Source organism: Lepisma saccharinum, chromosome 20 (genome assembly GCF_977018435.1).
Source record: "Lepisma saccharinum chromosome 20, izLepSacc3.1, whole genome shotgun sequence".
Classification (NCBI taxonomy): domain Eukaryota; kingdom Metazoa; phylum Arthropoda; class Insecta; order Zygentoma; family Lepismatidae; genus Lepisma; species Lepisma saccharinum.
The window spans coordinates 3,884,698-3,910,998 of NC_139248.1; the positions used below are offsets into that span (position 1 = coordinate 3,884,698).

The 26,301-nt window shown below is 38.0% G+C and overlaps 1 protein-coding gene across 2 annotated transcripts in view; it reads left to right on the forward strand.

Moving 5' to 3' along the window:
- LOC146003509 (uncharacterized) overlaps window positions 1-26,301 on the forward strand; it is a 79,946-nt gene that overhangs the window by 44,915 nt on the left and 8,730 nt on the right. For both annotated transcript variants that reach the window (XM_083141796.1, XM_083141797.1), the window contains exons 5-8: window positions 1,688-1,855; window positions 4,446-4,573; window positions 11,617-11,704; window positions 21,648-21,916. In XM_083141796.1, the coding sequence (XP_082997922.1) occupies window positions 1,688-1,855; window positions 4,446-4,573; window positions 11,617-11,704; window positions 21,648-21,916 (653 nt within the window). The remainder of the gene's footprint in view (window positions 1-1,687; window positions 1,856-4,445; window positions 4,574-11,616; window positions 11,705-21,647; window positions 21,917-26,301) is intronic.

The window sequence follows — 26,301 nt, forward strand, 5'->3', positions numbered from 1 at the left end:
AACAGGATTAAACATCTTGTATATGGTTAGTTGCAATATACCAAGAAATTCATCTTCAGCGCATTTACCCTCCCCCCAAACTTTTTGCCTTTAGATGGTGGCTGCCGATAAGGGATAAGTCCCTTCCGAAATCAAATTCTGGCTACCGGCCTGACCACCAGGGATCGAAACTTGAACCTTTCAATTGATTGATTAATTGATCTGGTGTTCTAAGTCCACTTTATGCACAGTAAGGCTAATCGGGAGTGGACCTACAGTTTAAAGTGAGATCCGAACTAGTATGTGCCTCCATCGGGAATCGAACCCGGGACCCCTTGTTGAACCTGCCAAACCAAAGACGAGAGCGTAATCATTTGAGCATGTGAGAACTTAGTTTTATCCAGTGCCATCATATATTCAGTTATCCATACACAAAAAATATTAATTTTAAGAAATTAGACGTGTGCATAAAATTTCTTATCGTCACCATTCTCCAAGTGATCAATCAGATGCCATAGAAGACTCGGGCCCGCCCTATAGAATCGTGTTTAACGCGGTTGTCTTGAACTAAGAGATACCGGATTCGATTCCGGTATAAACTGTATACATGAGATGCCTAGCTTGAACTCACTACGCACACATTTCACATTTGCACTGTTGTCAATACTTGCAAACCTGGTTCCAGCACTTTATATCTAAAACCACGAAAAAGGGTTTTATCTACTTCTCAGTTTTCTTCCAGAAAATTTACAAATCTAAAGACTAATAAGTTAATAACATTGTTCTTGGTGTATCAGCCATTAAGCTAATGAGTTCATTCTGCATTTAGTTTCCCGAATAATGGTTGTGGATTTCGCAAGGTTATATCAGTAGACTGTTGGGGGCTACATAAGAAAATGGTGTTTTTTTCCAATTTATTGATTGATTGAGTTGGTATTTTAAGTCCACAAGGCTAATCGGGACTGGTTCTACAGTATAAAGTGTGATCCGAACCACTATGAGCATCCACCGAGTATCCACAAGGCGACGATGCTACCATGCGCCAACGAGGAGACCCTTGCTCCTTTTCTTTCAAGACTATATATATATATATATATATATATATATATATATATATATATATATATATATATATATATATACACACACATAATGTATGTATACAATATAGGCCTGTATGGTGTATAAATAGTTTGTTAATTTATAATAGTTTGATAGAAAAATCTTACGTTTGGGCCCCCCCATACTGATCAACCTAGCTACGTCCCTGCTGTATGCAGAATTCGTAAATTCTGAGATATCGATGTCTCATGTGATGTTAGTTACTGAAGATTTAAATAATTGTTAAATTGAGATAATTCTTGCCAAATTTTATCTTTCTGACTTCTGTAGATGCTGGGGTATTAATTAATAGCTGACATTATCTTGATTCTTGAATAAGTGTATTTTATTTTAACATTATTGATGAATGCAGTGGCATGACCAGGTTTTTAGAAAGGTTATTTTTTTGTCAGCTCTCGTTTCACCATCTTTTCCTGCCTTTAACATTCTTTTTTTAGGAATACTGAGCTAAGGGGTTGTGACCCCCACAAACCTTACCCCCTAGGGCATGTCATTGCATTAATACCATCAAATAAAAATACCCTCCTCGAACTGATAGAATTCATTCACCTTCATATAACTGTGCAGCGCATCTCTTTCTTTGTAGGCGTGCATGATAAGTTGACTGACCTGCTTAATCAGTTGGAGAAAAAGCAGGAAGTTGTCCAGTACTTCCAGCAGTTTGCTCAGGTTGGACAATACATGCTGGAATCCTTCATTAATGACCTGCAGGATAAAGTAGACAGATTGGTGCAAGACTTTGAAGAGAACAAAGGCAAGTCAGATGCAAGGAACTGTTGGAGAAGACTAGATAAATACATATTTATTCACCTTTCAAATGTGAACATTCATGGTTTTTTCTTACATAACATTACCTACTTTTCATATTTTCACTTGTGTGAATTACTCACTTTGGAATAAGTATTTTCAAAAATAAAAACTGTTTGTGACAGGTGTGACATTCAGACAAACATACATTCATTTTATTATTTTTTTCTCACACCTTCAAATATGTAACTATCAATTCATGTAATTTTATTTTCCTTGATGAAAGGTATTTAATTGCGGAATATTCCTCCCCATCTCAATTCTCAGCTACATAAAATACATTTTTTTGTACTTGTGGCAGGTGTGACACTTCTGAGACATGACTTTATGACCTTCCTCAGTCTTTCAGAAAACTCTGTGAAATATATCGGTTTGCTGACAATTTCATTATATTTTCACAAAACAAACTTTACTCGACATTTAGATGCTTTTAGTTTCTAAAAATATTACAACATACTTCTTTTTATAAACATTTTTTGCCTGTGACGGATGTGACATCATGCACATGTAGGAGTTTGGAACAATGCAAAGGCTATGAAAATTATCATAAATAGATTCTTCTAACTGGAAATCAAGTAGGATACTTCAGAGCTTAAGACATAGAAACAATGAATGAGAGAATCAGTGGCGTAGCGTTATAGTATGCCCATACGCCCGGCGTTCCCTGATTTAAATTTTAAAAAAAACGTAAATGCTGTAAATATAAAGTAAATCTTGACTAATTTCATATATATTTGACCTTCATGGCATTATAATAGCTATTTTTCACGATCCGCTTGCAACGCTCCACTAACAACACTCGTTCCAGCATTTTTTCCACATGCCTTTCCTGCCTGTACGCCGGGCAGGTTCGGCGTAAAGAACTCTATATTCCTTGCTGTCTTTCTGGAGGGAAAGCTTGGACAGACTTGGATCTCTACAGCATGCACGTAAATGCTCTCTCATACATCAGCGCATGGAGCAGAAGGCTACGTGATTGGTTCATGTGACCCTTCCTGCCTTCTAAAGCAGATGACAGTGGTAGAATTCCTACCCCGTTCTTCGCGCTCGTGCCACTCGTGCTGTGTGATGCTACAATACGCAATATTGACTGACGTAAATTTACCAAACTCAAATATACCATTTCTTAATGACCATTGCATTGTATAATTTATCGCATGAACAGCGATGTGTATTAAAAACTAAAAGATCAACACAGTTTTTGTCAAATAAGTTGGTGAAGTCCTCATGGTAGAAGTTCAGCCTGTGCCTGCTCTACCACTTAACCTGCAAAACTATTCTTTTTTTATTATTATTATTATTATTATTTCGTTAGTATCTAACTGCTTAATATTGTGTCAATGGAAATGTTTAGCATTCATTTGAAAACTCTTAACATCGAATGGTCTCTGGACAAAATTATTTTAAAATGTTTATCACCATTCCAAGATGCAATAAACAGTGGTCTGAATTACTAATCGGCACTGTTACGTCAGTAGAGTGTACAATAGTTGGATCATCCACCCACCTCCGTGTCAGAGTGTTTTGCACAGTGCGCCAAGACGACAGAGGTCCCTGGTTCGAATCCCGGCGTTAGCACAGGTGTTCTTTATGAGTGTCTCTTCATCAACTTCATAAATATCATCAGTCATATTCATATTCACGATTAACCAAAAGTGGTAGAAAAGTGAAGTAAAATAAACCAAATCAATCAGTAGTTGGATCGGCCACAACAATGACGTCTACTGTTGTTCAGAGGCACTTGTGATTCAGGTAGGTTTTCTAATGACTTGCGTCATACCAAAAAGTATAAAACACCAGAGTTCAAAACATTTGTGGCATAGTGAGGCATCTAATTGTCTAGCTAAAACATGCATGGATGATGTTTTATTGAAAACCCAGCTGACTTCAGGCAAATAAACAATACCTGTGGCGACTAATTCCATAAGTAAATTATTAAGCAAAAAAGGGCCGACCCTTCCTTCGAACTTGGCGTTCCCACCCGAAATGCCCATGCTACGCCACTGGAGAGAATTAGAACGAAATTTGATTTATTTTAGTTTCCTTATGGTATAATACTGTACCATAATGAAACTAAATTAAGTGGAAACTCCACACATAAAATCAAATTTTTACTATAAAAAGTAATTGGTTTGAAACAATGTTATTTAAAAGCTATGAAACTAATGTTCGTATTAATAATTCCAAATTCTGCGTAGTTTTGCCTTTAATTTTATTTCATACTTTTAATAATAATAAAATTAACCTTGTTTGTACACTTTCACATGGAATGACTTAGAGCCAAAAAGTGCTTATACTTTTCTGAACATATGATGCTAGGGGTCCCAGGTTCGAATCCCTTCCTGGGCATGGGTGTTACTTGTGAGTGTCCCTTCATCGATTTCGTCATATCATCACTCATCCTCATGATCGCAATTAGCCAAAAGTTGTAGTAAAGTGATGCTAAATATAAAAAATCCCAAGTATACCAGGGAGTACGTATTTCATTAAAGCAGTGGAATATGCCATAATTTATATATTTGTGTTTCTTACCACAGAATTTCTTAGGATTGCCACTCTTAGAAGCAGGAAGACTATATCTTCCCAACTCGCAGGCACCAAACAGAAGATTCAAACTATCACATTGGACTTCGGCATAGACACCATCCCGAAGAGTCAGCTGAAGGTATTGATTGTTGATTGATATCTATATTATGGACAATTCAGTGCACAGGCTATTTTTGCCCATACATGGATGAGGCCCACTAATCTGAGAACAGGCCCCTAAGAAGAAAATAAAAGATATGTGATTAAAACTTTGTAAATACATTTTTAAAATTATTCATTACTTAAAAAGAACTATTTTCCTGTAGTTTACGGTTATTACAAGCATAAGAAAACAGTTTTTTCTTTGTGACGTTTCAGGAGAACACCTTTAAAATTTAATGTAACAGAAAACATCAAGAGACTTTGTGAAAACAATGATGAATTTGAATTACCTGATAATATTTGGGATTCATAATTTTTAAAAAATCTGAAATAAAAATAAAACAGACTGCTTCTTTTCACAGTTAAGTTGCTATATTACAACAATGTAACATTGACAACATCCATTATATAACAGATTCTTTTTGTTTAAAAATTACTAACCATTGTTATAACTGTATCTTTAGTCAAAATGAAAATAAATGTCTGATGAAAGGAGCGTGTGTTCTCCTGAAACGTCACAAAGAAAAAACTGTTTTCTTATGCTTGTAATAACCTAAACTACAGGAAAATAATTCTATCATGCAAGCAATGCGTACATACAAGAAAAACTATTAAAAAGAACTGACTATACTGTCTCTGAGGCAGCAGATTCACCAGAATTATTCATCCAGGGGTGCGGAAAGAAATTTAGGGGGTGCGATTCTGAAAATAAGGAAAATATGAAACATGCATTCAACCTTTCTAAACAGGAGGAGCCAGGTGCCAAAATTGGGGGGGGGGGGGCAAGGACAGTTTACTTCCCCTTGGTAGATAAGGTTTAGCATAGTGCGGGGATAATTGCATCCCTAATCGCTGCCACTGATTAACATACATTACTGACTGTGTAAATTACAGTGTAAACATTCAGATACACATTGCAGTCTTATTCAGCTATGTAGTGAAATACAAAATTAAATCATCCTGCCCTTAAAATCACAATTTTTGAACCTTTTCAATGTATCCAATGAAGGCAAAAAATACATAGTACATTATACCTTTCGTCTGCCACAAGACAAAATGCAAAGAGCACAGTAACTGTGTCATCTCTAAAATCCCTTCTGCTGCACTATCCTCAACAACGAACTGTAAAATTTCTTCATGAACATTGGGCCTCTTCCTAACAGTTTTTGAAAAAGCTTGAAACGGTATGTATACTAGACATGTTACGTGGAACAAATACATAGAAGGTATTAAGATGAAAACTACCCTTCACATTACAACTCTCATTAAATAATTTTCCGAGCACGACCTGGTGATACCTTAAAAGCAGCTGAAATTTTTGCTCCACAAGTAGGCGGAAAATAAACCGTTTATCAACAATGCAAAAATGACAAAAACATAACCACGAACACACAACTTGGAGAAACAAAAGAAGAAAAAATTCATAACAACAATGCTGACGAAAGAAAAAAACTGCTGCTGATCTTTACACAGGCTGTGGCCAATAAAAAGGTAAAGTGCTCCCCTGTGCTTGGCACCACGCCATGAAGGTGTATAGGGGTTGTGAGGGTAATGCCCCACACTTTCTTGATCCGGTCGTGAGTGGGGGATGTGATCAGCATCATGCCCCTGACTGCCTTTACCCCCCAGGGTTTCTCCCAGGTACCCATGTCATTTGACGCTGGGTGGGCACCGGGGCTGCATCCGACGCTAGAAAAGTTCCTGGATTTGAACCGGCTGGGGATCGAACCTGGGACCTTTAGCATGGTAGTCAGACACGTTACCGACTGAGCCACCGCAGCCACCAATACAGAAAAGTATCGGTACCTCTTTCAGTGCTTGCTTGTTGCATAGAATAATAATGGTCTTACTTCAGTACCTATCATTCGGCGCTCAATATGACAAGATGACATAATATTACATATTAATGTTAGTGTTTTCAGTCGAACGTAGGGGGTGGTGAAGAACATTAAGGGTCATGCAAGCACCCCTTCATGACTCCCTGGCACCGCTCCTGCTCTGAGGACTAAAATCTCATTAGTTATTAAAAGCTGAGGCTGTAAAGGGACACTCAGCACACACAAGGACAACACAGCTCTACGGAGGGTTATACTAACCATGGGTCGAGGTACCACAGCCCCATTAATAATAATAATAATAATAATAAAATCGCCTTTATTGGAGCGGGCGTGTTTCGGCCTCTAGGGCCGTTCTTACAACAGACCCTTGTCTGAAAGATTAATGCAATGGAATAAAAAGTATATATTTAGAAAGAAAGAAAAAAACATGAAAAGGATTACATATCAATACAAATAAGAACAATTAAATATATAGGTATATACGCGTATATGTATAGATAATGAAAAAGAAAAACAGATTTACCTATAAAAAAAACAGATTTACCTATTGGCCTGCAAGAAGCAGTTTCTGGAATGTACTATGTGGAAGTGAAGTTATTTAAATGAGGTTTAAACATTGTAATTATTTATCATTAGAAAGCAAGAGTTTTGTATAAAATGCATACATGGTTTAGAGCTCAGATTACACCATAAGGATCCTTGCCATAGTGTATTTTCATACACAAAAGAGCGTGTGTAATGGATGACTCGAGAAGCCACCCAGAAGTTAACCTCACTTCCGTGTAGTACACTCTGGTAACTTCAGTAAGCCAACGAGGCTCTGGCACCTGGACCCAAGGCCAGGAAAATATAATCCTGTGTGGAGTCGTGTTACCCTGTGTTTGTCCTTGTGTGTGCCGAGTGCCCCTTTCCAACCTGTTTTTAACTAGGGTATGGAGATATTATCATCGAAGACAGTATAGTGTTAGTATTAAGAGTTTATGACAGTTTTAGTTTTAGAAATTAGGTTCCTGTCCTTAATTTTGTTAATCAGGGTGAGGCAATAGTCCAGCACTGCCCTTTTAATTTGAAAACGGCTTGACTGAGAATGATGAAACTTCAGACATGGACAATTGGGTGGGGGGTGCACCAGATGGGGCCAGTATCATTTAAGATGTGAGTTTTCTCAGAAACAAGAATATGCAGTTATTTCCCCTAACTTTATTTGGTGAGGATATTTTGACACTTGATGTCCACATTTGGCATCCTACAAGATGTGCTCTATGCCTTGCCCTTTCTGTGTCACACAAAATGCAAGATGTTTCTGCCAGTCCTCATGGACACGCAATGACACTGCAGGGTCCACAGTCACAAGCTTCCTGAATCCGGTGCTGGAAGATGTCGGAGATTGATTTTGTCTTGATAGATCACAGTAAGATGACCTCAAAGGTAAGGGGTCATAAGGTCCAGAGAATGGGATGAGCACTCAGTGGGTCCTGCGCTGCATTTGAATTTTGTAGGGGGTGCCACTTGTTCGAATGCAACACCTAGAGAATGGATCTCTGACTGACTCCTGACTCTGACATGAAATGTTCGGTATTGCGTTTCGGGCACTTGACGAAGGATGCCACAATTGCCGTTGCTTCTTCCTCGTCAGTAGCAGTCTTCAGCCATCCACTACATTCTCTCTCATGCACGGATCCTGTCTGTTTCAACTTCTGCAATACACGCAACACTTTGGTATGTGAGATGTTGTCTCTCTCTGGATGCTGAGCGTTGAAATCCTCTGTGACGACCCTGGCACTGTGCTCCGCACTTATCACAAAAATTTCAATCCGTTATTGGAGGGTTAGCACCATGTTATATCACTTGGAAAGAATAAATAACAACTCATTGTACCTATATTACATCAAATGTAAACTTCAACTGTCAAAATATCCTCACAAAATAAAGTTAAGGGAAAAATAACTGCATATTCTTATTTCTGAGAACTCACATCTTAAATGACATTGTCGCATGACCACGTTCCCATTTGAAAATCTGGAAGTAATTCTAAAATGTCGGCTTTCAAGATGGCCGCCATGATGCATACTGGCCCCATATGGTGTGCTCCCACCCCCATTACCCATTAAGTTTCATTGGTCTCCATCAAGCCGTTTTCAAATTAAACGGGTGGTGCTGGAATTTTGCCACAACCTGTAGTTAAGAGGCTTATCCCCATATTCTGTAATGGACAAAAATAGCCCATGTGCTTATGTGCTCACAGTAAAAAATAAATAAATATATCCAATCCTACACAAAAAATAATTACCAATTTTGGATTTACTTTACCATTACAGTGGAGAATGTATCTTTTTCTCCCTGGCGAATGAAATGTATGTACATGTACAAACTTACTCATTTCTAAACTACTGGCCAGCACTCATGGCAGAGTGGTTAGCACGTCATGCTATGGCACCAGGGATCCCGGGTTTGAATCCTGGCCTGGGCATGGATGTTTGTGAGGGTCCATTCATCAATTTCATCATATCATCACTCCTCCCATTCTTCACAAATTAGCCAAAAGTGGCACAAGAAGCGAGGTAAAATAAACCAAATCAATCAATTTCTAAACTACTTCTTCTTATGCCATTTTCATAAAAACAGGGGTCCAAGGGGTGATCCTTCCACATAGTACATCCAAATATCAACCTCACTTGCATGTAGTACATTCTGGTCTCGGTGGCGTGTGGTGACATTTTCTAATGCGGAAACAGATCCCGAAAAATTACATGGTACGTTATAATGGAAAAATGAGCACTCTACCTGGTACTGTTTCCATAACGTCTCTAAGGGAAAGATGAACGTCCTGGCGCAGTTGTTATTTTTTTTTAAATTTCAGTTGGTCTGTTGTCAAACGTATTTAATACAACAGATGATCGTGGATGATTGAAACAATTTTCAAGATTTTGGCACATTGCAATATTCACAAGTCCACTTTGCCACCACATAGTTCTTTCCATAGTAAATAGTAAACAATGCCAACACTAAAGTTTTTGAAGCAAAACATTTGAAATTCACCTGCCCGAAAAACTGTAACTGTTCATCTCGCAAAGCACTTGAAAAAGTGTGACTGCAGGCATAGAGTTTTACCAACTCCATTTGGCGGATGTGTCCATGGACACTTTGGCTCTCTTAATAAACCGAATGCTCAGAAACATTTATCTTCACATAGAATATGCCATCCGTATGTCGGCTATCATATTTTTGTGTTTTGAAACTTTATACGAGGTGCATCCAGAAAGTAAGTTTCCCTATTTTTTTCCCGTGAAAGTAAACATAATGAGCCATGTAAATTGCGCATGCGCAGCAGAGCTAAGACGTATCAATCATATGCCAGGCGGACAGATCCCGCCCGGCGCCAGTAGCGAGGCAGCAGTGGTCCGAAGTGGAAGCTCGTATTCCTTCTCCCGCCGCATGCCAGTAGCGAGGCAGCAGTGGTCCGAAATGGAAGCTCGTATTCCTTCTCCCGCCGCATGCGAGGTTTGGTCGGTGATAAAGTTTCTGAATGCACAAAGCATTGTGCCAATTGACATTCATAGTCAGCTCTGTGAGGTCTATGGGCCTAACATTATGAGTAAGCAGATGGTGCGTCGCTGGTGTCGGCAGTTTTAGGAAGGTCGTCAAAGTGTCCATGATGAAGAGCGCAGTGGGCATCCGTCCCTCATCACTGATGATCTGGTAGAGCTGGTGCGGCAGCACATCGTAGAGAACCGTCGCTTCACGATTACGGAGTTGAGTAGCCTTTTTCTGCAGATTTCGTGATCCGTGTTGCATGAGATTGTCACGCAGCCCCTGCTGTTCAAAAAATTGTGTGCCAGGTGGGTGCCGAAAAACCTGACACCCGAACACAAAATGAAACGTTCAGGAGCAGCACTGACATTCCTGCAACGGTACCATGATGACGGCGATGATTTCCTCGACAGGATCGTCACGGGCGATGAGACGTGGATTTCGCACTTCACCCCGGAAACCAAGCAGCAGTCAATGCATTGGCGGCATAGTGGATCTCCGGTCAAGAAGAAATTCAAACAGACGCTGTCGGTACAGAAAGTGATGTGCACCGTGTTTTGGGACAGGAAGGGCATTTTGCTAATTGATTTCCTCCCCAGAGGTGAAACGGTGAACGCTGACCATTACTGTGAAACACTAAGGAAATTGCGACGTGCCATTCAAAACAAGAGGCGTGGCATGCTTACTGCAGGTGTTGTGCTCCTCCATGACAATGCTGGTCCACATACGGCTCGGTGCACAGCAGCTGTTTTGACGGAATTTGGCTGGGAGTTGTTTGATCATCCACCTTACAGTCCTGATCTGGCTCCCAGCGATTTTCACGTTTTCTTGCACCTCAAGAAATTCCTGTCCTCCGGTGAGCGTTTTGGCAACGACGAAGAGCTGAAGACGTCTGTCACACGCTGGTTCCATTCACAGGCGGCAGAGTTCTACGACAGTGGGATCCAAAAGTTGATACCACGGTTGCTGTACCTGTTGCCAATAAATGGTTTCCTGAAACTGTGTTGGTTTTTTTTTTTTAAAAAAATAGGGAAACTTACTTTCTGGATGCACCTCGTAGTTTACTTATGAATATAAATTTTAACTAGCTTGGTGGATATGCTACATCGCTGACAGTATACAGTACACTTGGACACTTAATCATTCAGATTTCTCGGGCTCCTGGTGGCATTGTACTCAGGCTACAGGATGGCCAGGGTGATAATATGCAGATGTTTTGTCAACATGCCACGAGAGGGTGTTGATGGCCCCAAATTGGAAAAGGACGGACCTTGGAGGCTTGCAGGTTGATATTCTGTTGAGGCAACCTGGAAGAAATAATGAGAAACCAAAAGTTAAAGAATTAATTTGTATGCTGTGTGCCACCACTGCTGCCCTTGCTGTACCGGAGTGCACGCGCATGCCTGGTCCGCATTGTTGCAGACTAATGAGGCTCTGCAACGGGACTCGTGGTCAGTAGAATCCTCTGTGGGGCCTGTTTTTTGTGCTGTCCATTTGCGTTTGTGATTGTCTTTTCGTCAATTTCATCTTATCACAATTCATTCTCATCTTCGTGATTAGCCACAAGTGGCAGAAATGTGAAGTAAAATAAACCAAATCAATCACTTTCGTAAAAATAGAGTTCATAAGAGTTGCTTTCGTTTCTTTCCAGGCACTGGGAATGAGGCAAAAAGTACGGGATGAACTACTTATTCATACCATTCAGCTGAATAACTTTAGAAAGGATATTGAGATGTTATGTAAGTAATGAAGTCATATGTTTACAACTAACCTGGTGCAGTTGATGGGGAGTTATACACCTTGTCTTAGATTTAAGTAATCTAAGTACCCCAAGGATCAATCCTGGGGCCCCTGCTCTTTATCTTGTACATAAACAATGTACCAGAATACCCAAACACAAAAATTGTCACCTATGCCGATGACACAACTGTTCTTGCCAGAGGTATCGACCCTAGGAAGCTTGAAATAAACACTTTTATCACCATAAACCAACTGGCACAATACTTAACTTCACATGGATTAATAATAAATAACAATAAAAAAAAATTTATGATATTCAATACAATCCGAAACATGGATTTTGAGTTACAAACACTATGCATAGACAATGTGCTCATAGAAACTGTATCTTCAGTAAAGTTTTTGGGAATAACACTAGATCAAAAATTAACGTGGGAAGAACAAATTAACAACATCTGCAGTAAATTATCATCTAATCTATACCTGCTAAAACAAATGGCTGAATATAATTTAACAGAAATTAACAAATGCATATATTATGGACTAATTTACCCCTATGTTGAATATGGCATAATAGCTTGGGGTGGATCATTTTATAATAATACTGTCAGAATACTGAGACTTCAAAAGAGAGCACTTAGAATAATGTACAAACTAGGCTGTAGGGAATCTTGCAAAGAGTTATTCAGGGAAAAACAAATAATGACAATATACTCCCTATACATCTATAAGGCTATAATGTTTGTTCTAAATACTGGAAGCATGACTAAAAATAACCAATTACACAACCACAATACAAGGGGGAAAGATAATTATTACCAGAACCAACACAGACTCAATATCTCAAAACAATCACCAATGAATGCCGGAAAAATATTCTACAACCAGCTGCCTCATGACATAAAACTGATATCTCCAAAAGATAATCAAATACAAACAATAAAAAAATATTTGACAGAGAGAGCTCTCTACAGTATCGGAGAATTCATGGAACAAGACAATACAAGGCCAATGTACTAAAAAAGGTGTATTTTAATTGTATTCTTATTTCAATCATGCAACAATGATAATGTGTTTTTTTATTTTTATTGTAGTGTAATGAAGTGTATTTTTTCATTTTTACTTTGGTGTAGTGATGTAATGTACTACGCAATGTTTCTTCTTTTTGTTATGATGTACTTAACTAATTATTATTTCATTATGTATCTTGACGTTTTCCATGCCCTTTTAAACAAGGGTCAACGGAAGAAAAATAAAATTCAAATTCAAATTCAAATTAATACTAATAATTTTCAAAATTCAAAAACATGGAAAAATTTTGAACTCCACAAGTTTCAAAAGTACTTGGATCAATGAGTGTCAACAAGGATGTTCAGCTTTTATGATTCTACGGAGAAGAGAGATGTAATTTTAGATTTTTTTTTTTTTAATAAGTGCACCGTTTGCTTCATATTCTCTATTGTAGGTATATACAGCGAACAGGGTTTGAAATGGAAATTTTCACGAAACTGAACACTTTAATATCTTTAACATGGTGTTGTGGTTGTTGTTTCTGATTAATACAGCAGAGAGATTAATGACTAGTGAAATGGCATGCTGTGTTAAAAATAATAATATTTAATATTTACATAAACATCAAATAATGCAAAATACATTGGACAAGAGGCTTCTGGAATTCAGCTCGCCCTAAAGGGGAAACATGTTTGAATTAAATGTACATATCCTCAGTACTTCGTCTTACAAAAAAAAATCTAATTGTGCCTGTGAAAAATATTTCAATATTGTTATGTGTGTGATCAAGGATTGGATTTATTGTTTGACTGACTTAAAATTTTATTGTTGGGTTAATTGGGACAAAGAAGAGGATGGCAGAAAAGCACTGAAAAGAATAAATTGAATGAAGAAATTAAATACTGCAGATGATGTGCTGGCTGCAGTGCCTGTGCTTGTCTCCAACGTAGCCAACATAGATACCATTATACTCTGCTAAACTCCAACACATTTCCATGTATAGGGGAAGTTTATGTGGATGCTATGCACTATTAAAGAGTATTAACAATTTAGTTCAAACTGAAAACAAAAATGTAGTGACATTTCTAAAAAAAAAAAAATGAACATGAACAATCTGGTGGCATTTCTCACTAAACAAAATGAGAAGGTTCCAGATGTTCATGAACCAGAATGCTATTCTGATCTGCTCCTGTCCATTTCGAGCCCTGGGCACATATGCAGCATGTCCAAAAAGTAGTGCCCATTTGGTAATAAAAAAGAATGGAATCTTTTGAATCTGAAAGTTCGCCGGCCCCCGTGGCAGAGTAGTTAATCGTGTTACGATGCCAGAGGTCCCGGGTTCGAATCCCAGCCTGGGTATGGATGTCAGCACTCATCCCCATCTTTGCAAATTTGCCAAAAGTGGCACAAAAAGTGAAGTAAAATAAAGCAAACCAATCAATCAACGAATCTGAGCTATTCTTTTATATAGGCAGCCATGGCATTGAGGCATTTATCATACTGGTAGACAAGCTTTTGTATACCTTCATCAGGGTATACACTGGGATAACGTATAGGGTTTTGAATAGCATAGAATCCAGTGGAACAACATAACAGTACTATCCAAAGCAGTGGCGGATTCAGGCGTTACAGTTGGGAGGACGAAATTCACGTCCTTGAGAATCAATTCCAAGCTACACTTGCACTATTATATAGAAACAACATATAGCACTATAAACAGGAACCAAGTCGACTTTCATGTGTTAGAGATTATTGCTTTGAAAAATAGTGGCCCAGGGCTGGAATAGATGGGTTATTAACATATGTCGTTATAGTAATTCCTCCCATTGTCATGGAAAACTGAAAGACCAGATATGAGCAGTAAAGTGAATAAGCAAAGGGGATAAAAACATATTCTCTCAAGGGATCTTGGGTTCAATCCCGTGGTATATTGGATAGTGGTTCCGATTTCAACTGAAGATCCAGTTCTGATTAACCTATCATGAGTAGATAGTGGACTTACATAAAACTTTTGAAAATATTCTTGGGCCTGTTAAACTTGGTAATAAAAGACAGAACATTTGTGTCTTCAAGAATATTAGCATAATAATATATGGGTCATTCCACATCAGATCGACCAGGGCCTCCAGGTCATAGTTTTAGATTTGGATGAAATTTGGTATGATAGTTCAATCATGTCTGAAAGGTTTGTATTCCAAATATTAGGTCCCTCCGAGAAATAGTTCCAAAGTTATTGATTCCTGAAGGTAGCTCTGAGGCTCATTTCTCAGATTTGGGGTCACATTTTCTGTTGCACACCACCTTCTTCCACAGGCTATAAGTCTAGAACTATTTCTAGGGAGAACCTAATATTTGGAATACAAGCCTTCCAGACATGATTGAACCATCATGCCAAATTTAATCCAAATCCAAAACTATGACCTGGGAACTTTTCCGAAATAGGTCGATTTCACATGGAATGACCCATAACCAGTGATGTGCGTTTACACGTAAACAACGATAGTCTACATTCTACACGTATATGACAAAATCTATGCAAACAACATGGCGAAAGGTGATAACTTAGCAAAGAGCGCCGTGGAAGTAAAACAAAATTATACTGCATATTAGTTGCTGATGTGTGAGGAGAATTTTTCATACTCTCCCTTCCAAATTCGAACAATTTCTCACCCAGGAAAAAAATCTAACATAGGACATATTCTAGTGTTTTATGGGGAGATGACTAATTTTGCCTCACGACTGCCATCTTTTTTTTTTTTTTTGCATAGTATTTATCTTCTTCCATAGTTGAGGATAGAGGAGAAGAGAAATTTTGTTGTAAATAGGATAATTTTCAGTTCATTAGGAAGCAATATAGTTGAAAATGTCACTTTCCTTTCATGAAAGCCTTGAAAATTAATTTTTAATGCACTTTAGATTGTCTACGTAGTGTATGTAAATTACAACCAAACAGTGGCGCAGGAACGGGAGGGGGGGGGGGGTACAGGGGTACATTGTACCTCCCTAAATTTTTGAAGGGGGTACTGTACCCCCTAATCCCGTAAATCGAGTTGTACCCCCTGTACCCCCCTTTGGTAATTTGACAGCAGACGCAAGGTGCTACTGTTAAAAGAACCTATTTTAAATTCGCCCAATAAAAAAGTGAATATTTTTTATAACTTATAAGCATTATCTTTACCACAGAAATTCATACCATTGTAAACTGATTCTACTACATTGTGCTTGCTACTAGTTAGTTCATTGACCTATGTTCTTGGATACCTCTTTAAGGAGATGAAAATTGTTTAAAATGTGTGTGGAACGATGGAATGCATACAAATTCTCCTTTGCGTATGGTGGGTACACTTTTCTAAAGAAGTGGTCACGTCGATTCGAAGATGAAATACAAATCATCATCAGAAGAGTTTATGACTGACCCCATTTTCTTTTGAATATATAAAATGGAATTTTCTAAACGAAATACTTACACAAACGAGACGAGGCACGACAGACCAACTTGGGGGGTACAATACACTCCTGTACCTCACACATATTTTTCATAACTTTGTAAGAGGGTGTTTGGAAAACTATACTTAAACTTATATATTAAGAGATTTTTTTGTAAAATAGAGTCCAGACTAGCGTACCTGAGCATGAAGTGAATCTAGAATATGTTCTAACAACTTCAGAGTGGAATCCGAAACAAAAATAAGCACAAACAAGAACGAGAAGGACCTCACCACACAGGAGACAAGATGAAGCTGTGACAATTTTCGACTCATCGCATTGCGATATCATTCGTAGGTGAAATGAAATTTTTCCTAGACATTCAAACAGGGTGCAATCTGCGATTTTATCAGAGAGGGGACTTATTTTACCTATGTAACAGTTGGGCTGAAAAGTTCGTAGGCTGACTCATAGATGGCGTTACTAGAATTGAATCCATGTGATTTTTACTTAGTACTAACCTTCAAAAGATACGTGTATAAATTTCACAGCTGCCGGATAATTAGTTCGTGAGATATAGCATTGTGAGTGAAGCAGCTTTTGTTATTGTGAAAAAATGGATAAAAAAGAATTTCGTGTGTTAATAATGCATTGCTTTTTGGCGAAAAAAATACTGTTGAAGCCAAGGCTTGGCTTGATAAACATTATTCGGACTCTGCACCAGGAAAATCAACCGTTGAGAAGTGGTTTGCTAAATTTAAACGAGGCGAAATGAGCATCGAAGACGATGCACGCAGTGGACGCCCCAAAGAGGCTGTTACCGACGAAAACATCAAAAAAGTCCACAAAATAATTTTAAATGATCGTAAAGTGAAGTTGATCGAGATAGCTGAGACTGTAAAAATATCAAAGGAACGTGTTGGACATATTGTGCATGAATATTTGAACATGCGAAAGCTGTGTGCAAAATGGGTGCCGCGCATGCTCACAATCGATCAAAAGCAACAACGTTTTGATGATTCGGAGCAATGTTTAGCGATATTCAACCGTAATAAAATTGCTTCCCCATCCACCATATTCTCCAGATCTGGCCCCCAGTGACTTTTTCCTGTTTGCAGACCTTAAAAGAATGCTCGCTGGAAAGAAATTTAGCACTGATGAAGAGGTAATCGCCGAAACTGAGGCCTATTTTGAGGCTAAAGAGAAATCGTACTATAAAAATGGCATCGAAAAATTGTATGACCGCTATAATCGTTGTATCGCCCTCGAAGGCAACTATATTGAATAATAAAATAGAATTTTGTCAAAAAAATATTTTTTACTATGTTAGCCTACGAACTTTTCAGCCCAACTGTTATTAGGTATACTTATAATTGGACATTAATTGCTTAAAATCTGATTTTGATATCAAATGCAACACAAACACAACGCCAATTTAAGTTAAACACTAAAGTCAAACTGTAAGAAAATTACATTAGTCATATGAATGCACGAGATAAATGAGACTCACTGCAGGTTCTATTGATAGATTTTGGATTGGATTCGCTAGGTCTTTAGAGTGAGAGAGATATTAATGTTTGATTGATTTATTTGGTGTATTTTACTTCGCATTTCTGCCATGAGTGATGATATGATGGAATTGATGGACACTCACAAATAACACCCATGCCCAGGCCGAGTTTCGAACGTGGGACCTCTGGTGTCATAGCGCACTATGCTATAACCCTTCCGCCATGGAGGCCGGCGAGGCGGGAATGTGTTTTGGATTTTCTTTGTAGATTCAAAAATCTTTAACTATGACGCGCATGCTTTTGCTTACATTAAAGTTTACCTTTTCACATAAACAAGAAATTGACATGTCACCCTAAAACACTGCATTTAATACCACTCCATGCGAAAATAAACCTTGGCCAGCTCTTCATGTTGTCCACAAAAGATTGAAAACAAAACAAAAAAAAACTTTTGAGCGTATGGCTTTCCTTGCTTCCTCTGAGATCTGAAGCATTTAGGTTTTGTATATGTAATGATAGTACTTTCAGTGCTTGAAGAGTGTCATTAGGTACAGCTAAATATATAACAAATAAATGCTTTGTCAAATGTTTCACAAATATTTCAAAGTTAGATTCCTTACGAGTTGATCGGGAACCATCTCAACTGTTATTTTTTTCTTTTATAATACAACGCCTATAGATTCTAAAAGGCATTGGATGTGGTACACATCTGCCATAAATTGTTTAAATATATTCTTATGCTTAGCTATGTGTCTATAAAATTAGAATAAACTGATCTGAAGTAGAACACTATGAGTATGATATACGGATCCAGTGGGTGGAAGGTGATTATTCTTGGTTGGGGTGGCTTAAGATCCTCCTCACCACCTATAATCTGAACCTGTATTAAAATGAATAGATTTATCTTCGTTCGCAATTTTCACATTTCAAACTCCTGATTTTCCGTTCCGTTAAATCCAAGTAAGCCCAGAACGAGGTCCAGAGCTTTATATGTTTCACAATTATTATCAGGTTTTAAAAGCTATTAAAAAAAATCTAAGAAAAACAAAGAAAAAATATATTTATTAAAATTTTTAATTTAAATAACAGGACATTTGTGTGTTCTGTTCTAAAATAGAATGTTTCTCATGGCTTCACATTATACCTAGGTATCAAGGACGTATTTGGAGGGGGTACAAGAGATCCAGACCCACCCCCTAAAGACTTACCATGTAGTAAAAGTAAATAATCAAAATATAATTGTGTAGCATTAAATATATAATCGATGGCTATTTCCGCTCAACTTATTTGAAAGGAAATACATTTCGCTGATACGGCTTTGAAGGGTTCCAAATATTTATGCACAGTACTAATAATGATATCCATAAAATATTGATCAGCAACTTTACTTTTCGTTAATTGGATCTAACTCCTTTTTTCTTATTCAATAAATATTCAATTCTTTTTCTATTTGACATTAAATGCTTACCAAGGCAGTTGTTTTTATGCAAATCCTGGCGATCTTAACTACACGAAAGCTAGATAATGAGTATGTGCTGTTATACATATATTCTTTTACTATCTTTTACCTATTCATGTAATAAAAATTAACATTAATTAATTTACATATTTAATTAATATTTTAATTTAATTATTATTATGTATTATTATTGCGACACTTGGTTGGACCCCCAAAAATGTATTTTTACATACGTGTAGGAGTGTGTGTGTGTGTGTATATATATATATATATATATATATATATATGGGAGACTGAATTTTGTACCCCTCTAAATGTAAAACGTTCCTGCGCCACTGCAACCAAATGTCATCTACGCGTAGATTACGTGTAGACAACATATGTAGACGTAAACTTATAGTGTACAGCACATCACTGCCAATAACAAAAAATATGGCTGTTGTAATTGCTGATCGCCCTCCCCGTGGATTCACACATGATGCCAAGAACCAAATTGGAAACTAAGGAAGGTCAAAGAAGCAGACTTCATAGAAATTGCTCAAATCCCTATAAATCCCAGTGTAGAATTCAAGCAAATATGGTCTCTCATTAGAAATAGTAGCTTAAGAAGAGCAAAAATTAGTACAGAATTTCGGGGGTTGAAACAGAGTATTAGGTTAGCACAGTGGATTTGTTGTAAAATTCCAGGTTTGTTGCATGTTCAATCCCCACCACTGGCAAAAAGAAATGTCCTCCTGAAGACGAGACAACAGGTGCTCTCTCGAAATGTAGTGTTAGAATATGTATAGATGTGGAAGTGTCTTGAGCCTCAATTTTTAAAATTAAATGCAATGCTTTAACTTGATCCTATCTTGAGAGTGAGCAATCTAAAATTGTCATTTCCATAGAAATTCAATTATACATAATAAAATTGGAAGAAAGTAGGTATTTTACTCATTGTTAGTTTATTTTAACTTTTTCATTTACCTTCGTTTTGTATTGTGTCCCACCTGTGACACAAAAAACAGTTAATTTCTCCTTCAACTGTTACATTTCTCCTTCAACTCCACTACAATATTCAAAAGTCAATTACCTTCTCTCTTTGTCTTAAATAATTCATTTTTCATCATTTGACAATTCATAGAAATTAAAATAAATTTGTTATTAAGTGAGGAGGCAGTGTTTTGTCTGTCCCACCAGTGACACAAAATTATTCACTTATACGAGTGAATGGCAACCCAGTAATAATTCGACAATCGAAGGATGTATTAAAAATTTGTTGTATACAACTGAAATCGTATCTATCCATGGATATTTTGTTGGTAGGAATCATGAAAGAAAACGCAAGCAACCCTGTGACATACACATGTATTAATATACAAGTTACAAAAACCTGTCTGACCCTGTGACATACACATGTGCACACGTTACAAAAACTGGTCTGATTATAACAAACCTTTGAAATAATCTTCTGCATTGTCCACAGCATGTTGCCATCGATGTGGAAGACGTCGATTACCATTGGCAGCACCATTCTCTTCACCATGCCTGAAGAGGGAGATCTGTCGTCGCACAGCATTTTCAATGTCCATGCGGGTCGCATATAGTGTACCACACAGTGGTTCCTTTACCTAGGGGATGAGGTCAAAATCACACGGTGACAAATCCGGTGAGTATGCTGGGTACTCCAACTCTTCCCATCCACATCAGCACAGTAGGTCCCGTACACAAGCTGTCTTATGTGGCCTTGCATTATAGTGGAGTATGATTGCATTATGCAGTAGATCTGGATGCTTCTCCCTAACGACATGTCGTAAATCACAAAAACTTCAGGCATGGTGAAGAGGATGGTGCTGCCGATGGTATTCGACGTCTTCCACATCGATGGCAGCGTGCTGTGGACAATGTGGACAATGCGGGAGATTATTTCGAAGGTTTGTCATAAACAGACAAGTTTTTGTAACATGTGAACATGTGTATATCACAGGGTCATACAGGTTTTTGTAACTTGTACATTAATACATGTGTATGTCACAGGGTTGCTTGGGTTTTCATTCATGATTCCTACCAACAAAATATCCATAATGGATAGATACTCTTTCAGTTGTATATAACAAATTTTTAATACATCCTTCGATTGTCGAATTATTACTGGCAAATGACTTACTCCCCAACCCTCGTAGCTACAAATCTGGGAAAGTATTTTAAGTGTAGTTATGTTTAATCAACAGTTTTAAGTTTCATATTTCATTCCACAGAAACTGTAAGAAAAATGTTGCTTAACTATCACTAGAATAATTACTTTAATGTAAAAAATGTAGTCTGCGTATTCCATCTGGGCCAATGGAATGCTCCATAGTTAGAGGCACTAGACAATGGATGATGTTCGGTTAACATTGCATGTTATTGTACAGTATTATTGACTTAAGTCACTTATAATTAACGGCACCTCTTGAAAACTAAGAGATATCATAGTGGATAAAGATATATTTGATTATTTACTTATGAGGGAAACTTCTCAATAAAAGAATTAATCAAGTTATCCTTTTCTTACAGGCTCCCAAATAAAAACATTTGGCAGAACTTTGAATCTCATGAAGAACAATCAGTATGATCTTGTGCCGCTTCCTGTGTGGCCAATAAAGAAGTTACAGAAGGGCGAGATGTTTAACTTCCCGTCTCGAGACCTGGTTCTGATGACTGGGGATCCCAAGGAAAGCTTCATGCTGCTTCCCGCACCAGAGGTCACCAGCAGCTTGGATGAAAAGGCTGTTGTAGCTTTTGGGGGTGGCATAGAGAGTACACCGAATGCCCTCCAATCTCAGGTAAACTGTTAATTTGCGATCATATATTTCTTTCTCTCCTCAAAAAATATTCCATGTGATCAAATCTGTAAACCACTTGAAACAAATAACAAGTTGCCAGTAGCGGCGATTTGGTTCCAAAACTGGGGGGCAAAGACAGTATATTTTCCTTTGTATATAAGGTTTAGCATAGTGCGGGGGCAAAAGTGGCGAAAATTTGGGGGGGCAACTGCCCCCGCTAATCGCCGCCACTGCAAGTTGCACATGAACCTGACAAAAACATGGTGTATCCTTGTATGCATCCCCAAGATACTAAAGAAAATAGACAAATTCAGTTTCCACAAGCTCCCAGTCAATGATGCATATTCATCTTTCTCCACTGCAGTTACAAACTTGTAAATTATGCTCAACCATATCCTGACAGAACACATTAACTCAGTATAAAGATATTTGACACACTGCACTCTTCTCTACCTGCTTAAAACTTCCTTCCTGAACAAATAAATACTGAAATTGTTCAGTCTCTGGCTTTCATGATTATTGACTACTGTGACTGCTTGCATCTGCTTCATTTTTAATATAAAATATTCCAAATGCTTGGCATCAAACTATATGAAAGTTGAGTGGCTTCGTTTAAGTGATAAATATATTTACCACAACCAAGGGTGCCCCCAGAGGGGAAGGGGAATTCCCCCCCCTGAGATTTCTGGAAAGACTTCAGTTAATAATCAAGATTTTGAAAATGTAGCATGAAAATGTGGGCAAGGGGTGCCGTGAAAGACAGCAGATAAAGTACCTATGCAAATTATCCTTGTGCTGGGGATGCAGTATGAGAATTCTCTTAACTGGGGGAAAGCATCACCCCACCTTTCCTCCACTTTAAGCACAGCAGCCCACCTGAGAAAAAATCCTGCAGGCAGCCTTGACCACAACTTTTACAGAACCCTATAAATACGATCCAAAATACCTCTCCAGTAGTTTACAGTTACTCTCCGACTTCCACTGCCACAACAGCAGATCATATAAAAGGTATTTTTCCACAACACTAACCTCTATGCAGGCCCGTACCCAGGATTTTTTTGAGGTGGGGGCCAAGCCCGAAACCTTGGTTATATATATACATAATTGTCATTAAATGTATGTCAATTCTTAAATAATTAATTAATATCATTATTTATTTATTTATCTTTATAAACATATACAGAAAAACAAATTAATTTGCTACATTTATAAACTTCCAAATTAATTCCTTTAAAGACTGGTTCAGAATGTCAAGAAATTAGATGATAGGTGAAATGTTTTTTAATAAGTGTTGAAATGATTTTCACACCCCCTGCACTGACTTTGCAACCCCCTACCTACATGTAGCTGGCATACTTAGAAATTTTATGTATTTACTCTTTTCCCTTGAATCCGATGAAAAGAAACCTTGGCATTCAAGAAATGTGGCTAATAAAAGGACAGTGGGTTGTGCATTCCACACCATCTTCATTGAAGCAGTGTGTGTTATTGTTCGCATCTGCAAAATCGATTGCAAATTAAAGATAACTAGGTGGAGGGACAAAAAATGAGAAACTTTAAGAAGACATTAGTATCCTATTAAATTAACATGTAAGTGCTATGTTTTATTCCCGACGAAAGGAGGTGAGAAATGGAGGAGAAATGACAGGTCTGTCTAATTTCTATGTTCCAGGGGCCTAGGGTGACAACGACTAAGCTAAGGCTCTATTTCTTACTAGTCCAATTTGATATAATTTTAAAATTGACTGTAGAAGTACTTTTTTAACCCATGCTGTTACCAGCCCTAAAAAGAAAGAAAGAAAGAAAGAGAGAGAGAGAGAGAGAGAAAACAAAAGATGTATGCATCATTCACACACAGGCAGAGACAGGCACATATCCAAGGGAGCTTAGAGGTCTTGAGCCCCCCCCCCCCGAAAGTTTTCAGTTTACACTAGATAATTTTTTTTTTTTTGTTTCTTGTGGTGCTAAATAAAATAATGTGGCATTCATTTAAGAAGAGAAATAATTATTGAGGCAAGACTGAGAATATTCTATAACCCTGTTATTGGATACAAGCTTGTATCCAAGGTGGTAATCAGGGTTCTCAAGCACCCCCTTCAGAAAAATTTCAGTTTACGCTAGATAAAATTAGGTTTTTGGCTTCTTGAATAATGTGATGAATTAGAGGGAGAATTATCTAGGCAAGATGGAGAATGTTCTATAATCCTGTTATTGTTAATAGCACGTATCCAAGGTAGGGATTAGGTGTCTTGAGCCCCCCCCCCCCCCCAGCTCGTCCAGGGAATTTTTCAGTTTACAATGATAAAATTAGGTTTTTGACTTTGAATAATGTGATGATAATTTAAGGAGAGAAATCATTATCGAGGCAAGACTTTGAATGTTCTACAACCCTGTTATTGTTTATAGCGCGTATCCAAGGTGGTAATCAGGGGGCTCAAGCCCCCCCTTCAGAAAAATTTCAGTTTACGCTAGATAAAATTAGGTTTTTGGCTTCTTGAATAATGTGATGAATTTGAGAGAGAATTATGTAGGCAAGACAGAGAATGTTCTATAATCCTGTTATTGTTAATAGCACGTATCCAAGGTAGGGATTAGGTGTCTCGAACCCCCCCCCCCCCCCAGCTCGTCCAGGGAATTTTTCAGTTTACACTGATAAAATTAGGTTTTTGACTTCTTGAATAATGTGATGATAATTTAAGGAGAGAAATAATTATCGAGGCAAGACTGAGAATGTTCTATAACCCTGTTATTGTTTATAGTGCATATCCATGCTGGGGATCAGGTGACTCGTGCCCCCACCCCCAGGAAATGTTTCAGTTGTCACTAGATAAAATTAGGTTCTTGTCTTCTTGAATAATGTGACGATAATTTAAGGAGAGAAATACTTATCAAGGCAAGACTGAGAATGTTCTATAACCCTGTTGTTGATAATATTGGACGTAAACTTTTCTTATGCTTTCGGTGTTGTCGTAGCAAACTTGAACACTATGCAGGGACTTGTCTGCATTTGTAAGCTGCACAACAAAGGTAGCGCCACACGTAGGGCGATTCAGATTCATTGTAATTTTTTAATCTCTGGAAAGCGCGAGAGGGAACGTTCTTGAATAAGAGAAGGAGCCGAACTACTGGCAATATTTATGAATCGTTTTATCTGCGGAACGTTCTATAATATAATGAGGATATTAATATGCGGCTTCAATTTCCTGGTTGATCTGTACAACAGAATCGGTTTAGACTTCAGAGGTAAGTGTGACAATTCATACAGTCGATTAGTGATCAGTCAGTGTCTATTGGTTGCTTTATAAGATCTAGTGATTCAAAAATGAAAAGGACTAAATACCATAAAGTAATGAAGTCTACTACTAGTTCCAGTTTGGACCCAAAGCTAAAGACATTGACGACAGCGGAACTTCTGGAGCCTCAGTGTAGTGCTATGAGTAGTTCGGGTCGAAAGACGAAGAGATCGAAGGTCTCTCTCTCTAAAGTGAATATTTCGGCAGTATCGGGCCGGGCATTGGAGCGATTTATTAAAAAAGAAATAAGCTGCACAAATAAACTGAAAATCAAAGTTTTGAGTGATGATTTAGTTGTGCCAGGACCAAATTTTGTGTATCCAGTCCGAGAATTTCATGGCATAAAAAAATACTTTTGTTTAAGACTACTGGGTTTAACACACACTCAACAGAGAATTTTTGGACACTTGCGAGTGCTTAGACCTGAATATGAACAATTTGGTGGGTTTCGACTTTTAAAAGAGCTGCAAACATGGGAGGACAAGCCAGCACACAGTTTGAATCTCGCGTTGTCGAGTGGATTGTACATGCCGTGCATGTGTAACACCTTGGTAAAACACTTCTGGTACATAGATGTTTTTCAGCCCGATGAGAAGAAATTGACAAACACACATACTGAGTTGGTTCCGGCAATGTTGAAACAGAGTAGTTGAGTGGTAGAAAATGTTCCGATTAAAATGACAGCCTTAAACAGTGGCGACGATTTAGGAGATAGTTACTCTCCATTCTTTTGCCTCCACACTATCACACTATGGCCTCTTAATGCCAAGTCTTGTCTACCAAGAGGAAGTAAATTTTCTTTCCCCATTTTGGAATCCTATTGCCACCACTGGCCTTAAACATACAATTGTGTTACCCCTTTAAAAAAAAGTGTTGAGCCCCCCCCCCTTGCCGAAATGAATTCCTGGATACGTGCCTGGGCACAGTGATCAGAACGCTACATTTTAAAAGTAGCTCCGCTACAGCTACAGCTACCCTTCCAAAATGTAGCTTCGCTACAGCTACAGCTACAGCTACATTTACCAAAACGTAGCTCGCTACGCTACTCCTGTTCGCTACTCGCTACTTCACTACTTTTTGTGCTACTTCTGC